Source organism: Sinohyriopsis cumingii, chromosome 4, assembly GCF_028554795.1.
Source record: "Sinohyriopsis cumingii isolate HCF-2022 chromosome 4, ASM2855479v2, whole genome shotgun sequence".
NCBI classification, from domain to species: Eukaryota; Metazoa; Mollusca; class Bivalvia; order Unionida; family Unionidae; genus Sinohyriopsis; species Sinohyriopsis cumingii.
Window position 1 is genome coordinate 90,373,277 of NC_142964.1, and position 17,693 is coordinate 90,390,969.

The window sequence follows — 17,693 nt, forward strand, 5'->3', positions numbered from 1 at the left end:
ATTAGCTAAAATTATAATTTTTCTTGCTCAGCTTTAATAATTTTTTTCGCGCCAAACGTTTCTCTATTTGCAAAATTATTAATCGCCTAGACCTATCATCGCTGCCAACTGTATCTTCTATGTTTTATTGTATCCTGTCGCACTGATACACATCGTCTGAGTACAAAATGCTAATCGATTAACCAGCTAAACTTGTAATGAATCTGAAGATAACAGCAAATAAGTGATCATAAAGATTAACCAGGACCAGGGAGCGGAAAACATCAAATTTCATGTTTACATCCTTGATGCCATACACTCTAGCTCTTTAATGAAAATGAATTATCCTTTTTATCGAATCCTTCTCTCCATTTAGAATTAATTGACACAGATACCATCTAAGTGATTATTTCATCTAATAGTGCGCAAATACATTATTGACTAGAATAGGGTCATCAACCGGTTTCATTTCTCCCATTAGGGGATACAGTTTGGTGCGTATTCCAAAAAAGTAATTTTACTAAAACCTTGACAATTCTTTATTGTTTGAGAAATTGTGGCGGGAATTTCTAAATCTAAAACAAGCGAGTAAGCTTTTAGTTCTTCCTAGAAATTAGACAGTAAATGGCATGGGCAAACTCTTAAAGCAACCATAAGAATACAAGGGCTTAAAAGGTAAAGCGATGCTCACTTGCAAGTAGGTATGAGTACAGGTTACAGTGGCCTATTTTGCAAGGTCAGTGTTACGATCGCCAAGATTCATAATTTCAAAACGTTTTTGACAGTGTAAGCATTATTATGTTCTACGCCCAGATATGATCAATTTTCACTAAACTTAATATGTAGGTCAAAGTGACTTGCTTTCAAAATATTGTAGTGCAGTACCCTAATGCATTATCATATAGTTGCAAAGACCGTAATATTTTTAACTAGTATATAACTAGTATAATATAAACATTCAATTTCATGAAATTCATATAAAAATAGAGGTAGAGAGGGGAATATTGTATATATATGAAAGTCATTTTTGGGGAGAAAGCATTAACATCGTGGAATATTATCAATGACAAATTTGAGCTATCCGCCTTTTTTATTTCTTCTTTCGAAATGTGAGTAATATTAGATAATAACCAGGATACGAATTTCTTTCAACAGCACAATTATTGTGGTTTGAGAAGAAGTTCAGTATGAAAACTGTAACACTTATTAGAGGATCTTAGATTAAAGTTGTCTCCAGTTGACCGCGATGTATAATAACGTACGTGTCGTTTTGAAACTGTGACAATTTCTTACTTTTATCTAAACATCCTCATTGATCTACACATCGTTCCGATGGCTTAGTGGTAAGAGCGTCCGCCTAAGATGCGGGAGGTCGTGGGTTCGATCCTCGGCCGAGTCATACCAAAGACTTACAAAAATGTTACTAACATCTGCCTTGCTTGGCGCTCAGCATTAAGAGGTTAGCGTTAGGACTAGTTGGCCTGGTGTCAGGATAATGTGACTGGGTGGGACATCATGCTACATGTCTGCGGCATAACGTCCCAGTGCTATACATCACTATAAACTACCACACTGCGGACATCGTAGCGATATTACTGGAAAATTGTTAAAGCTACGTTAAAAATCCAAATCACAGATACAGACAGAGTCATTGATCTACATACCGTAAACATCCCCAGTGATCTACATACCGCAAACATCCCCATCGACCAACATACCTATGTATTTATTGAGGGGTTTAGTATGTATGTATGTATGTATGTATGTATGTATATGCCAGCTGTACCTTGGAAACAATTGATTGTGACGTGTACTACATATGTGATTTTTAATATAGATTTTACTAACGTATATTTAACTAAAATTTAACGAAAGACTTGAACCCATGCTGACGGAGGTACTATGTGTGAAGGACATGTAGAGGCGAGCGCATCTGTGAAGTTTATATGAAAAATTACATTTCGTTATATGTGTTATTTATCTATAAATGTTTTAAATAGGAATTATGTAGATGCGTTGAGAAATCCATCATTATCATCGTCATTATCATGATCACGATCATCATCATTATCATCATCATCATCATCATCATCAAGTAGTAGTAGTAATAACAACAGAATCTCACAAAGAGACGCACACCACGAATCTGTGACAACCATTTCGTTTGAAATTTGAATTTAATCGCAAAAGACGAATGTAAAAGGATATTGAAACATTATGTTTGGGAAAAGATGGATCCATTTTTAAGTAAAGTCCGTATAACAATCTTAATGTCACCATACATCGCAGTGATTTGAAAATACAGTAATCTTGTCGGTGGTATAATTTAATTGTACGTGTTTTGGAATGAAAATTCACCGCATAGGATACATGTACTGAACAGTTTGTTGGTATGTAGAACACTCTCTTGGTATCACAAAAAATCGCCCATTTTATTATGAGTGTTTTGTAAATAAATTAGGGAAATTATTCTGTTTCATTTTCCAAAATGTCAACATTTTCCAACTCGTATGTAGGATTCTTTTTTCTCAGACTCGAGGCTTCAGTAATCGTTTCGAAAGAAAGTTGGTTCTTTTTGGATGTAATGGTGGAAAACAATCTTAATATCGAATAAACAAAAAAAGAACAGTTTAAAAAGACAAAAGGGGAACAGTTCATTACGTTCTAGTACAAATATTCTCCAAGTGAATACTCGGTGAGCATGATGACATTTGCGAAATCATCTAACATCACGGAATTATATCGTTAATTAGCTCAACTGCTTTGTGCATGTCTCATTTCTAATGAATGGACTGTAACCATGGACACCTGACGCAGATAAGATGCTGCTATTCATTGGTTAGCTTTCCACTGATGAAGGTATTTAGATTGCTTGTAGAGAGTCATGCATTTTAATCGATGTATCCTGTAAACCAACTTGGAATCTCAACAAAACGAACATGACCGATAATCGAGTAGATAAATTCTGGATAGGTGATGACTTGCCTCTGTTGCATCATTGGTTGTTGAAAATGTGGTAAAGAATATTAACCGATTCATTCATGTGATTCCCGCACAAGGAAACTTTCTGTTGCTGATGATTATTAAGATAAAAATGCAATAGGTATTTTTTATAGAGAGCAACAGTTCGCGATTGTCTTTTGGAGAAAGGCAAATCTTAACTTGCGTATATAGTGTTTGAAACCATCATCAAGTTTTACGTTTATCTGTGCCTTGTCTTTGGAATAAATATCTTGAAAATGACTGCCAATTCTACTACAGATAACTATTATAATGATATAAGTAATTACCCAGAACAAAAGGTGGCTAATATGCTTTGGTCCGTGATTCCTCCCATTCTTATCTTCTTTGGAACCGTGGGAAACATTTTGTCCATCATTGTCCTGACTCGGCGGAGCATTCGGTCGTCCACCACAGCACTGTACCTGACAGTGCTTGCTTTCTCAGATCTTGTGGTACTTTACACAGGTTTGCTTCGACAGTGGCTCAACTTTTTATGGCACGAAGATGTACGCCTCATCAGCGAGTTAAGCTGCAAGATACATTTGTGGTCTGTCTATATATCTCTGGATTTTTCAGCCTGGATCCTCATTGCAGTAACCCTAGAGCGAGTGATATCCTCGTGGTTTCCGCACAACGCAAAAAGTTTGTGCTCAAGGAAACGAGCAACCTCATTCATGATTACTATCTTTATGTTCCTCCTGATTCTAAACGGACATTTGCTTTTTGGCTTTGGCGACGTCGTTTCAACAGAGAAAAATCAGACTTCCGTCAAGAAATGCAAAGTAAATAGTAACGCGTACAAAGATTTCTTTAGCTATGTCTGGCCTTGGATAGATCTGTGCATTTTTTGCCTCATTCCTTTCGTCATCCTATTTACAGGCAACGTATGTATCTTGATCAAGGTGATACAAAGTGCAAAGCGAACCAGACAAGTGGCACCCATGGGTGGATTCCAGCAGCACAGAACGTCCAATAAACAGTCCTCCCTGACTGCCATGTTATTCACGCTGAACGTTGTTTTTCTTTTGTGTACATCGCCTATAAGTGTTTACAACATTGGTTACTCCCAATGGGAACAAGGTGCAGCTATGCACGACTACGCCGTCTTAAATCTTTGGTGGGCTATCTGTTCTCTTCTCATGTATGTCAACAACTCACTTAACTTTCTTCTGTACTGTGTTAGTGGATCTCGCTTCAGACAAGAAGTCAAAAACTTATTTTGCTGGAAGGGGCAGGCAAACATAAGCCCCACGAAAACTCATCGCAGTCAGTTATCTCATATATATAACACAAAAGAGTGCAAAGTTCAGAATGTAACAAAACTAGAGCCATTAACAGGTGCGTGCCATCTATGAAAACTGTTTTTGTGCGGACTAAGAAAGGCATGATTGCACAGTTTTTGGAAATATACGTGTAAGTGGTTGATACTGTATAAATATTTTACACTAATATTCTTGTACAAACTCCTAATATATATATATATATATATATATATATATATATATATATATATATATATATATATATATATATATATATATATATATATATATATATATATATATATATGATTAAAATGTGTAAATAAGTTAAGATAAATTATTATTGAACATTTGCCTATGGCTATTTATTGTGCTTTATTTATATTTAAAAAAATGTTATACTGGGATATCGTTTGCGATAATGTTAATACCTAAGTAATTAATAAAACAACTATATAATGTTTATCATATTTTATTGAGTAGACTGCTAACATACAGAATTTCAGTGTATTGTTCAATACATCCTCAGAATATAATCTTTAGCTGCTTTCTTTCTGTTTGGTGCGCAACAAAATTTAGTGAATTTCCCATCAATTTTTTTAAATCTTACCGGTCACATTTTTCATCCAGTAATTGATAACTTTGTCTGTGTTTATATTGTTTTCAAATCACAGAGCTGCAAGCATTTTTGTGTTCGTTTTATATTTACATTCGTTACATCCCTTTTACTGAACCCTACCCATAACATACATTAATTTTTCAATTTTGCGGACGTGAGTTGCACCCTTTTGTTCTCTCTATAACTGACTCAAAAGATTTATCGAACTGTGAATCTCTGAATGTTCATAAAGATGGAAGACAAATCAATGAATAAAAGAAATACAAACTCTCTATGTACTTCTATTCTGTAAATGCTTATGAAACTTATATTTCTATTCCAGACGAGTGATGGATTTTTAAAATATAGTAATTAGAACCGTTAAATTTTTAAGCTATTTATTAACAAAACTATTTCTCCCTTTCTTGTTATGTCCGAGTGTATTAGACTACTGTTCACGATACACGGGTTACATGGAATTTATATGTGAATATTTTCCCAAGCAAAAATTTGCAATGATTTATTTTTTTTTTTAAATTAAAAAATTTAACTATATACAGAGATTAATCTACTTGTCACATTAATTAAAATATTAAAGAGACAAACATTTCAAGACAAAATTATATTTCTTAATCCTTGATATATTGTATGATATAAAATCCTATTCTATCATAAATTTTGCAGCGAAAAAGGTGTAGAAGTAAATGAGAAATTTGTGCTCAAAATAATTATTGAAAATCGTATTTTTTAAATAATAACGTCTCTTTACTTTTTTAACCTAACTTTTCACTGATGATGTTGACGTTCTTGAAATATTTCTCTGTCAAAAGGATGATTTACATGCTATCAGCAAAGTTACACGTTAGCTTTTCACGCTTAAAAATATCGTTTTCTATTTTCTGTAAACGGACATTGGATGCTTCGTTGGGGACGTCAGCAGTTTTCTACATACATACATACATACATACATACATACGTACGTACATACTACATACATACATACGTACGTACGTACGCACATACATACATGCATACGTACGTACGTACGCACGTACATACTACATACATACATACATACATACATACGTACGTACGTACGTACATGCATACATACATACGTACGTACGTACATATTACATACATACATACGTACGTACGTATGTACATACTACATACATACATACATACATACATACATACATACATACATACATACATCTTTTAACACATATTTCGATGTGCTGTGATGATGGCGCTATGGACGTGAACGACGAGGACTTACTACTCTATGATCACTCTATCTTGCATTTTTCTTCTAAATTGTCGAGAACAATATATAGATTCCATATAAGTTTTTTCTTCATAATCCTTATAATATATTAAATACCGATACCCGTTCAGAATATCGATGGCAACAGATTGCTATGTTCCTTATATTTGCTACATTTATTATATCCTGAAGTCATTGTATGCTTATATTTTGTCTTGCCTTACACACCGATCAATATATTATTATGCATACTGTCATCATGGCAGAGTCGCGGACAGGATTTGTGTGCCACAGGACAAATTCTTCAGTAGGCCCCTATGAATTACAAATTGTAACGGCGGTTGGCCCCCTGACTGTTGTGTGCCACCGGAATTTTGTCCTAGTTATCCTACCCTGTCCACGGCCATGCAACATGGGGATGACGGTTCCTGTAATCCGAGTATAGTGACTGGCATACGCGCTAGACCAAAAACTGATTCTATCGCAGAATCTATCGCCGTCTTTTTTAAAAAAAATTAAAAACAAAATATAACAGTGATCAGCTTGGTTCTAACGGATGGAAAACATTCGTAAGCAACATTTTTTTTTCTTCCTGAGATTTTGAACTACTGAGTACTATGGACCTTCGCAACAAATATGGTTACAACAATTAGATCAAAGAAAATATTTTTCATTATGATTGTACTCCGAACGCAAATCATACATGCGAAAATAAATCAAAATGCAATTTCTATGTTAGACTCCATAGGTTTTATAAATTTAGATCATGCAGACAGATATTGCAATTCAAATGGCTTAAGAACGAAATAAAATTATATAACTTTTGACAGTTGGATATGTTTATATCAGTGAAAAACTATCTGAATTTGATTAAACAGGGCTAATGCATTGTTCCTCTCATCAGTAAAGTTTTATGTACGGATATGTACCGGTGTTCGTTGTCTCCAGCAAGAAGACAAAAGTAAAAATAGGTTCAAATTAAAACCTAACATTGCAGACGTTGAGTTTGTAACATGAGATTCCGTGAACTTATACAAAGCAAATTCGAACGTTCAAATGTTTGGTTAATGAGAACTTTGAAGCGAAGGAAAGGAATGACTTCGCATGGCCGACTATAAACCCTTGCACATGCAAGCCAGGGGATCGTGCTTTGGACTAGAGAGGCGCACAACGAACGCTTGCCCCTTCACTATCCAGGCGTACCTTTCATTAAAAACTAAAGCTATGAAAAGAGAGAAAGGTTATTTTAATACTTTTAAATATTTTAATTGGACCCGTTCAAATTACAGAGTCATGTCCATAAATAATGACGTCCTTGATAATAAAGTACACTATTTTAATGTGACCCAGTTTAGACATATTTAGAATTCTTATTATAATTCACTCCTAGACTTTCAATAGTATATCGAAAACAATTAATATATTTGTGCAATATGAAACCACTTGTTTATTTTTCAAATTACAAACAAAATAGATGACAGTTGAGGCAATGCACAATATGTGTCATTAGCAAATGATTCGAGATTGAATGTTACATTTTCTCTAACATGATTCAATCACAAAAAAGTGACATAAATATTGAACTTGTTATAACTATGGTTCTGGTTTACTATAGATACAACATTTGTACATGTTGCTATTGGGTTCTGGAAGGTATATCTTTATATATATATATATATATATATATATATATATATATATATATATATATATATATATATATATATATACAAATCATTAAATCGTGTTGATGATTGCTTTTGATGAAGCTGAATATGAATGAATTCGTTCCGATTTATAATAGTCAGCAATCAGGTCTGGTTTGTCTGCTTGAAAGAAGGAGAGCGAAATTGCATTAACATTAGTCAGGTAAACATACATCCATCCAATTGTGTCAGAGGTGTAAACTTTGTGAGGTCTACCTTAACACTCGCCTGGTAAGTACACATCCAGTCGTGTAAGAGGTGTAAGCCTTGTGTGGTCTACCTTAACACTAGCCTGGTAAGTACACATCCAGTCGTGTTAGAGGTGTAAACCTTGTGAGTTATACCGTAACAACAGACTGGTACGTACACATACATTTGTGTAAGCGGTGTAAACCTTCTGAGGTCTACCTTAACACTGGACTGGTAGGTATGCATCCAATCGTGTAAGCGGTGTAAAACATACATACATACATAAATACATACATACATACATACAGAAAATAACTGAGTTGATGAAAAAAAATTAACCAACAAGGTTTTTTAAATTAGCAACATTAAGGGTTTCATAAAACTGCGTAAAGTATATAGTTGTTGTGTTTTTATTATAAATAAATTCACTTGTCACCATTTTTCAAACACTTATGCTGAAATTGCTGCTACCTAAGATAATATTTAACAGGTATGAATATATTGGGATCAGCGATGAATCTGCTGGACAAGATGGTCTCCATCATCATGATCATTCCGTGTGACAATAGGTATTATCGATAAGGTCAGGCACGAGCAGTAGGCCGCCAATACTTGCCAATATGGCCGCCAAGACTGTCAGGCCCATGGAGTACGAACAAACGTAGGGACCTGGGATGTAGAGCAGCCACACAATCGTCCCCACCACGGTAACTGAAGCTGAAATACAGGGAGAGAGACAAATATAATTCAGTCTTTCTTAATTAAACATTTAGAAACTGTGATTATAACTTAGAAAACAGATGTCTCACTAATAACCCTAAAACTGCAACAAAGACGTTAAGAAGAAATGGTGAATATTACACTCCTACGTCCGCATTGCACCATTTACATGAATAAATTGAAGACAAAAATTGGTAAGGATACAATAGTCTGAGAATGGCAACAAAGCATAGAGATACGATTCTGGAAACGCATGGATAAATCTATTCGCTTTGCATTTCATATTTAAACACATGTATCAACATACGGTGTACAACACTATTATATATTACGGTGCATTTCAAAGTAAACTGCAAAACAGAAAGAAGAAAAAACAGGAAACATTTGTAATGGAATTGAATAGTACTTAAGTCTACCCTAGACTCACTGGCATTGTTTAATACAAGAAGTATATGTTTCATCCCGTCTGAATTAAGCTGGAATTCGAAATGTTGTGCGAAATAACCAGCAGCGTGTTTTTAAATATAGACGGATTCACAGTTTGCACTGCAGTTTTGTGTCCATTCTTCAATGAACTTAACATAAGAAAAGTTCAGTCCCTAACTGATTGGCAAACTCCAAATTACGACTGCCCGGTATAGATTTGTAAAGAAAAAGGACACAAGTCTCAATTTCTTCACAAGTACACGAATATTTTCGAAAAGGACCCTACCTCGTGAGCAGAAATTATGTTGGGGGTGAAAGCGAACTTTGAAAAAATGAAAGAATATATACTTGCAATGGTGAAATCGTACACATAAAATTTAAAATGTTAGAATCGTTTTAACATTGATTTGTCTACAGTTTTCCGGTTGTTGCTCGGTCACAGAGACTCTGAACATGCCTTTTAATTTCCGCTTGTTACGTTAGTTGGTGCTAACAGTTAACAACGTGTCCTCTTTTCACCAGTTCAATTTCCAGTTCTTAAGCGTATTCTATATGAGGAGTTAACGCATACAAAATATCCGTAGAAACTAGACATTAATGCTGTCAAGATTTAATTAAAATTACAATATTTTGATGATTCATGCATCAGCTGTTGGAATTTACTTTCATTTTGGAGTCATATAATACGCATTTTCAATGTATTACTGTATATTTTATCTGTGTTTGCGTGCTTGTGCATATGGGTGTGTGTGTGTGTGTGTGTGTGTGAGAGAGAGAGAGGTGAGGCTGTTTTATCTGTAGGATTGATGAAAATTGTTGATCACAGAGTTTCTACTGTTGAATAGTGTGTGTGTGTGTGTGTGTATGTGTGTGTGTGTGTGTGTGTGTGTGAGAGAGAGAGAGAGAGAGAGAGAGAGAATACTTGCTTCTAAACATGTCAATACTAGATATCTTTCATCGAGTTGGTGAGAAACTCAATACTGTCAAGGAAGTCAAAACCACAAGTGTAAATCCTCAATATTTCACCCGCGAGATGGAATATATACGTCATTCTCCCATAGCAATCTAATTGTATTTTATTCTCATACATTTTGGCTTGCATAATGTACAACATATTTTTGTGACAGATTTCTTACTGATCTCGCGCAATGTCAGTAGCTATTGTTCATGTTAGACTGATGAGTAATGTTCGCACGGAAAATATACACAGTAACACAAATTTCCTTCCCACTTTAAAGTAAAATACTACATTAAAAAGACAAAATTAATATCCGTCTTGCTGGTTTGAACTCCAGTTGTCCATAAACATCAAACAAAATACAACAATAAGAAAAAAAGAACAAAATCTACAACATCAAAGTGGAACCTTAAAACAAAAACAAAGAACGAAAAGCATTTACCATGTTGTTTAAAACCAACTATTTCTTTTCTGATTAAATATTTATATGAACATAAGACAAATGGTGGATTTTGTATTGTTATGTATGTCTTTCTTGCTGTGAAGTACATACTTGTTGCAAAACACATGACCATGGCCACAATATTTAGCTGTTTGCCTCTTGCAGAACTTGCGTGAACGTAAACTCCGATAACACCTGGAAGCACGACAAATAGGATAATGGCGAAGATCTCTAGTGTTTGTGTCGCAGTGAACTTGTCTGTCAATAAAAAAAAAGGTTAATAAGACCTAACACAGTACAACATCATTGTATCATCGTCACACTATTTAAAATAAATAAATTTAAGAAAAAACAGACAAAAATGTCCAATGAAATTAGACAGCTTACGATAATCTAGCTTGTCTTCCTTGAATACATTAACTATATTGACTTAGTACGCGACGTACATTTTATAATCTTTAATACACAACAACGCATATCACAATATTATTTCATATAGTTATTAACGTGAGTTTGTAAAGTATAGCTCATGATAGGCTTGTAGCATGTATGTTGCATGTGTGGTTTGGAGATAACATAATTTTATTACATACAAACTTTTAGCTATTTGAAAAGAAAAAATAACGTGATAAGCACCGTAGCTTTGCCATGACTTATCACCAATGTATGTATGTATGTATGTATGTATGTATGTATGTATGTATGTGTGTGTGTGTGTGTGTGTGTGTGTGTGTGTGTGTGTGTGTGTGTGTATGGATGGATGCATGCATGCATCATCATCATCATCATCTTTATTTCCTTCCATGGAAGATTACATGATATAAGAATAAATCATCTGAATACAATCAATAAATATAAAAAAAAAAAAAAAAAAAAAAAAAAAAAAAAATATTCTATATTGGAATACAAATTCTTACACAATATCAATCAACAAAGTGTTCGTCAACTCATAAGTTGCAAGTTTCAGTACCTTATTTACAGAAGATAGCTGCACACTGCATGACAAAGTATGCTGCATACAGGACGAATAGCTTGGAGTTTTCTTTGTCGATTACTCCTGATGGTAACCTTTTACCTAAAAGATAATGTAGTTGCAGCTCATCTTCTGCATTAAATAACGTAATGTGCAGGCTCAGGGGAAATTTATCAGTAAGGAAATCCCAGAAAGAATTTCGAAAGTTCGACATATAAGGACAACTAACACAACAATGAAGTATCAAGTCTGTATAAACATTCCCACATCTAATACACATATCAAGCTGTGTTTGTGGAACAGCAGCCCATAGTTTAGCTACATATGTAAATACCTTAGTGTGTTGTCTAGTTTTAGCCGACTGCCACACTGAGGCAGGTCGTAAGTATTCGTGTATCGAAGAGAATCTATCAAAATCTGCTTGATTAGACATACGAACTCTCCAGAGGCTATTTTCAAGACCAACAATTTTTGACCTTACAATTTCTTTCCAATTATGTTTATCTGGAATTTCAGAATGATGTAAATAATCAGTTAGATACCCGAGCAAGTCAAACTTCTTTGAGGTATAATATAAATTTGAAATTAACCCGCAGCTTGACATGCATCCGCTCAGAATGAAGTGAAATAACGCAACGTTAAACACACGTTTAGTATGTACATTGTTAGGCATCAAACACAATCTGTGTAAAAACATCAATTTTCTTCTATCAATTTCGGACTGCGCTGATGTCCATCCTAGCATTCCCAGGGCAATGTCTGATCTTGTATGTATTGGAAAACCTTGTAAATGTTTGGCAAAATACCTCAGAGTTTTATCCAATAAAGCGAGGTCACTTTTTGAAATGTTACACCATAATTCACTTCCATAAAACATTGAAGGGAAAATTACCTTTTTAATTACATTTGCAGCAACCAAAGGATTTAAACCATTCGGTTTAATGCCAATACCAAACAGACCGTGAAAAGATTTTTTCCCTTTCTTGCATGCATCGAGTATTGAGTCATGCGACGTCAGCTTTGAGTTAATCCGGTGACCCAGGTGTGTTGCCGAATCGGTGACCGGCAAACATGACGGGCCAGGATACCATTTCATATTGATAAAATTCTTGTATTGGGGTCCGAAAATGATAATGTATGACTTTGTAACACTAAGCTCGAATCGCCACTTATTACTGTAGTCGTATGCTATATCTAACAGCTTTTGTAGATTGCTAGGATATATAGCCAAAAGTGAAATATCATCAGCTAGGGTTGGATTTCCCACAGCTAAGGATCCAATCTTTGCTCCAAATCCACTATTTTCTAACTGTAGCAGCAAGTCATTTATAAATATTGTGTACATCAAGGTTGACAAAACACCCCCTTGTCTCACTCCTTGGCCAATTGAGAACCAATCTGAAAATTGCCCATTTACAAGAACTTTACTCTGTAAATTTGTATACATGTTAAAAAATATCAAAAGGGATTTACCCGTAATTCCCAACGTGAATAATTTAAAAAGCAGTCCTTCGTGCCACACGGTATCAAATGCCTTTTTTGTATCAAGAAAAGCAGCAAAAACCCGTGAACCCATGTTTACATTATATTGTACTGATTGCAACAGCACAAAACTCGCTGTTGTGCAGCCTAAACCTTTTTGGTAACCATGTTGTTGTGAACTGGGTATACTAGAATTAGTATCTTTGAGCCAAGTTACCAAACGTTCATGAATAATTTTCTCAAAGGTTTTGTAGATAACAGGCAGTAAAGTAACAGGCCTGTAACTTTCGAGGGAGTTCTTTGATTTTCTGTTACCTTTGTACAGTGGTATTACTAACCCTTTTTTGCAATCTACAGGTATGTAAGATTGATCAATCATCCGAGTAAATAAAATTGTCATACACTCGATGAGGTAGTCGCTGCCATAGATCAAATGTTCATTGCAAATTTGATCATGGCCCGATGCTTTTGATTTCTTTAGACCTTTAATGATTTCTCTTACTTCATTTAAACTGATACTGGTCTGTAAGGCCTCGATATGGCTTACTTCGTCCTGTAGACCCCGATTTAATTCTCTCTCTATAAATTCATAAAAGTTTCCGTCAAAACTATGGTTTAAATTCGGCGTGTGAATGTCCTCATAGTATCTAGCAAAGCCATTTGCGATGGAATCCTCATCACGGACACAAACTCCATCAGTTGATAGTTCCTGACAAAAATTTGTATTGTTCCCTCTCTTAATGTTGATCATTTTCCAAAAGTGTCTTACATCGCATTCATGTGCTTTTTCAATTTCTTCATACACCTCCCCCATATATTTTTCCACAGCCAGTTTTTGAACGTTTCTAAAGTCTCTCTTCTTATCTTTATATTCTCTGTAAGAATTAAATTGACTACCCCTCGGTCTTCCCTCATTTATCCAAGTATACCTAGCTTGTCTTTGAAGTTTATGTGCTTCTTTGAGTTCATTTGACCAATATGGTTTGGCATGATAATTGAATTTAGACTTTGGAAGCGCGATGTCGCTTGACTGCTGTATTGCATTAACAATGTGCTGGTAAAAGCTATCAACATTGTCCGAAATAGTATCTATATCTAAAGTTTTCAGGCGAAGGTCCAGCTCAGATTGATAGTTTTTCAAGATATCAGCGTTTAATTTATTCCAGGCTATGTTGTTTCTCTTCATAGACTGTCTGAAGTCTCTCCCACAGGTCACTGTACGAAGGGAAGTAAGGATAGGGAGGTGGTCAGATATCGCGTGCTCTTCGTGATCTGAAACAATGTGCACACTTCGTAATCTACCTATGCATTGATCCGACAGTACAAAATGATCAATCATCGTTCTTGCTGGGGTGAACGTATAGCGGGAACCAGTGCATATTATTAAATGTCCAGCACTCACTAGATTATTATATCGCAAGAACTCATGAAATACTCTATCTTTGTAATCTCTGAAAGTGGCTGGTTCAGCTGCTGCATTGAAATCACCAGTAAAATACACGTCCCCCAGCTGTGAGTACTGATCATAGAGATTTTGAATCAACTCAATTTGCGCTTTGTAACAATCTATGCCATATAATAGGGTCGGCATATATACACAAAAAATATATACATTTTGCATATCAGGAAATTTGAATTCTATGCCAACAACTCTGTCACTATTAACTTCATCTATAAAGTTAGCATATCTCATGAGAGAAGTTTTGCAGAAGATTGCAACTCCTCCTTTACCACATTTTATTAACATACAATTAGAGGAAATATCCTCTGCCTTAGCAGTGCATTTATAATCAGAACGAATAGTATCGCAAAATGGAAGTATGTGCTGTAATAGTTTATGTTCAGTTACGCAAGCTACGTCAACATTATATTTATCCAGCATTGCACTAAAGCTAAGAGCAGAGGACATAATTCCTCTAACATTCCAGGTCAGTATATTAAGATTCATATTAACTTGCAATATAGGCATATTAATACTTATGCATCGTGAAAGCAGGACTAAAATGACAAAGATGACAAAACACATTAACTTACGACAGAACATAATGGCAAATTTATGAACAATTAACTGTCACCCTAGTCACAGAATATCGCATCCTGCACCTTCATTTGCCTCCTGATCGCGATTGCTAAACCTGTCTCGCCAAGATTGATTCCCATACCACCTTCTTACATAAACACCTTTTGGCCATGTTACATCATTTTCAACAGTGTCGCAGTCTGAATTATATACAGTCAGCTTGGCCGATAGACAATTACGTCTACTGTGGATAAACTTTATGGATAACGGATCTATATCGTATTCTTTCAAGAATTTACCGAGGCCTTCAGCAGTAGATTTGACGCCAATGCCACCCACATAAAAGCGCCTTGTTCTACGTCTAACTACACCTTCAAATACAACATTCTCATTTTTGTCATCAACATCCTCATGTCCAACAATACTCTCTGAACCTATTTCTAAACCTGATTTACCAAATGATCTAGGTCTTTCTACCTGACCCCCAATAACGGTAGGTATCTTGCTAGGAGGGGTTTTCAAGTCTATACCTTTCACATTACTGTTGCTAGTAATCGGATGCCTAGCGTTCTCTATCCTGGTCGAAGTCGAAGTTAACAGTTTATTTTGATTCTGAATGGGTGTGCGCACAACATTTGTCACATCAGGATGAACACTGGCTTTATAAATCTGTGGGATATTTCCATCGAAGGGGGCGATATGTCTTCTAACGAAAGTCTGTGAAATTATATCCGAACTTTTTGAAACCAGAGTTTGCAGAGCACTGACCCCACTCTTTTCCATAGTTGTTTGGGCCGTTACACCGGTTCGTGACTCCACTGCCGTTGTACCTGGTGTAGAGTCGTCAGCCTCAACCAACATGGGAGACAAACAGTTGGACACTGCAGTTCTGTTCTGAGATTCACTTGATAGGCGGCAGTGTGTATCGCAACCAGTTTTGTTAGAGTCAATCAAGACGGAAGATGAACAGTTAGACACATGAATCTTGTTCTGAGCAGCAACTGATGGAGAGCTATCACCACATCCATTGGGACTACATGATAGGTTACTTACAGCTGGACTATTCGTGCGAACGACATCCGCATAAGACATGGGTTTACTCAAAGATTTCATCAGCTTAACTCTAAGTTGCTCGGTGATGGTGTGGAGAGTTTCATTTTCTTTCATCAACACGCTTTGAGTAGTTTTCAGTGACGTAATCTCATTACGGAGCAGTTCTATTGTTTGAGATTGTGTCTGTACCTTATTGTTTACATCAGCACGGAATGCATTAAGGTCATTCATATTCACCAATGTGATTTGGGTTGCCTTCAGAGATATAATCTCTTCTCTGAGTGAAACGACAGTTTGTTGTAGATGACCGCAATCACTCTTGATTTCCGCTAGCGAGAGTCTTGCTGAATTAATCACTTGTTCTGCTTGCCCTGAGCTATGTTCATCGTCATGTTCACAATGTTCAGCTTGTACATTAGGGTTTGATTTCTTCTTGCTAAAAATAGAATCGATCTCGCAAGGATCCCCTTTTATAAATATAGCTAAAGAATAACAATCCCTTGCATATTTTATTAAACTACTTACACCATTTCTGTTTTTTCTAACAACCAAATATCCAGATGGACAGCCAGGAAAACCTCGTGCTCTACTAAATAAAACTGACCTGTACCAGGTTACAATATCTTCACTGTCGTGTGAAACCTCTAGCAATTTCTCAATATACATGTCTCTGGGTAGATTATCTAGTTCCTGATCAAGTCTTCTAATATAGTCCTGATTGGGAACCTGAGATATGACATCTTGATATGTTGGGCTGTTACAACGGTGACTCGAATCTTGGGCATCTCTGTCAAAACATGTATTATCAACATTCTGTGTACTCGTGTACTGAGGTTGCGAGCATAGATCCGCCTTGTTTGCATTGTCAGGCTCATCACTCACCAAATCTGCGTCATAAAAAGCATTTAAACCACAATTCCCATGTACAGTACAATCACCTTCATTTTCTGTTTCCAGTTCAGTATATTTCTTCCTGGAGCGAGTCTCATAAACAGAATTATCCATGATTTGCACATAAGCACTGCAACGTCCATCTGAACAGTCCGCCATCTTCAATTAGTCTGTGTGTTTTCTCAGCGCAATGTTTTGAAAGCAGGAATAACGTCTGTTTTAAACAGTAAACAAGTCAAGCAAATTCAGAGATAGTTTTCCATAGTGGTTTGGAGATAACATAATTTTATTACATACAAACTTTTAGCTATTTGAAAAGAAAAAATAACGTGATAAGCACCGTAGCTTTGCCATGACTTATCACCAATGTATGTATGTATGTATGTATGTATGTATGTATGTATGTATGTATGTATGTATGTATGTATGTATGTATGTATGTGTGTGTGTGTGTGTGTGTGTGTGTGTGTGTGTGTGTGTGTGTATGGATGGATGCATGCATGCATGCATACGCATGCATGTGGAGAGAGAGAGAGTTAAGAATATTATATTACTAACATCTAATTGGTATGTTTTAGATAAATGTCAGTATGTTGTGGATGATTTTCTTGTGCTCTCTGCACATGTTTTCTTTGTGAAGTATATTTAGAAACAGGCCGCAAAATAACATAAAGAGTCTTCTTTTTGAAAACCACATGCACGAGCCGGACTCGTATAAGAA

General features: G+C 35.6%; 2 protein-coding genes across 2 annotated transcripts in view; one reads left to right on the forward strand and one right to left on the reverse strand.

Moving 5' to 3' along the window:
* The first annotated feature begins 2,186 nt into the window (after window positions 1-2,186).
* Window positions 2,187-4,433, forward strand: LOC149801646 (cysteinyl leukotriene receptor 2-like). Its single transcript, XM_089955918.1, has one exon. It carries the CDS (start codon window positions 3,219-3,221, stop codon window positions 4,335-4,337), a length of 1,119 nt encoding a protein of 372 aa, XP_089812044.1. The 5' UTR covers window positions 2,187-3,218; the 3' UTR covers window positions 4,338-4,433.
* A 3,408-nt stretch (window positions 4,434-7,841) lies between these two features.
* Window positions 7,842-17,693, reverse strand: part of LOC149801647 (uncharacterized) — a 37,425-nt gene continuing 27,573 nt past the window's right edge. Inside the window, exons 2-3 of the mRNA XM_089955919.1 lie at window positions 10,665-10,811; window positions 7,842-8,724 (exon numbers count right to left, since the gene is read on the reverse strand). Coding sequence (XP_089812045.1) covers window positions 8,558-8,724; window positions 10,665-10,811 — 314 coding nt within the window. The 3' untranslated portion in view covers window positions 7,842-8,557. The remainder of the gene's footprint in view (window positions 8,725-10,664; window positions 10,812-17,693) is intronic.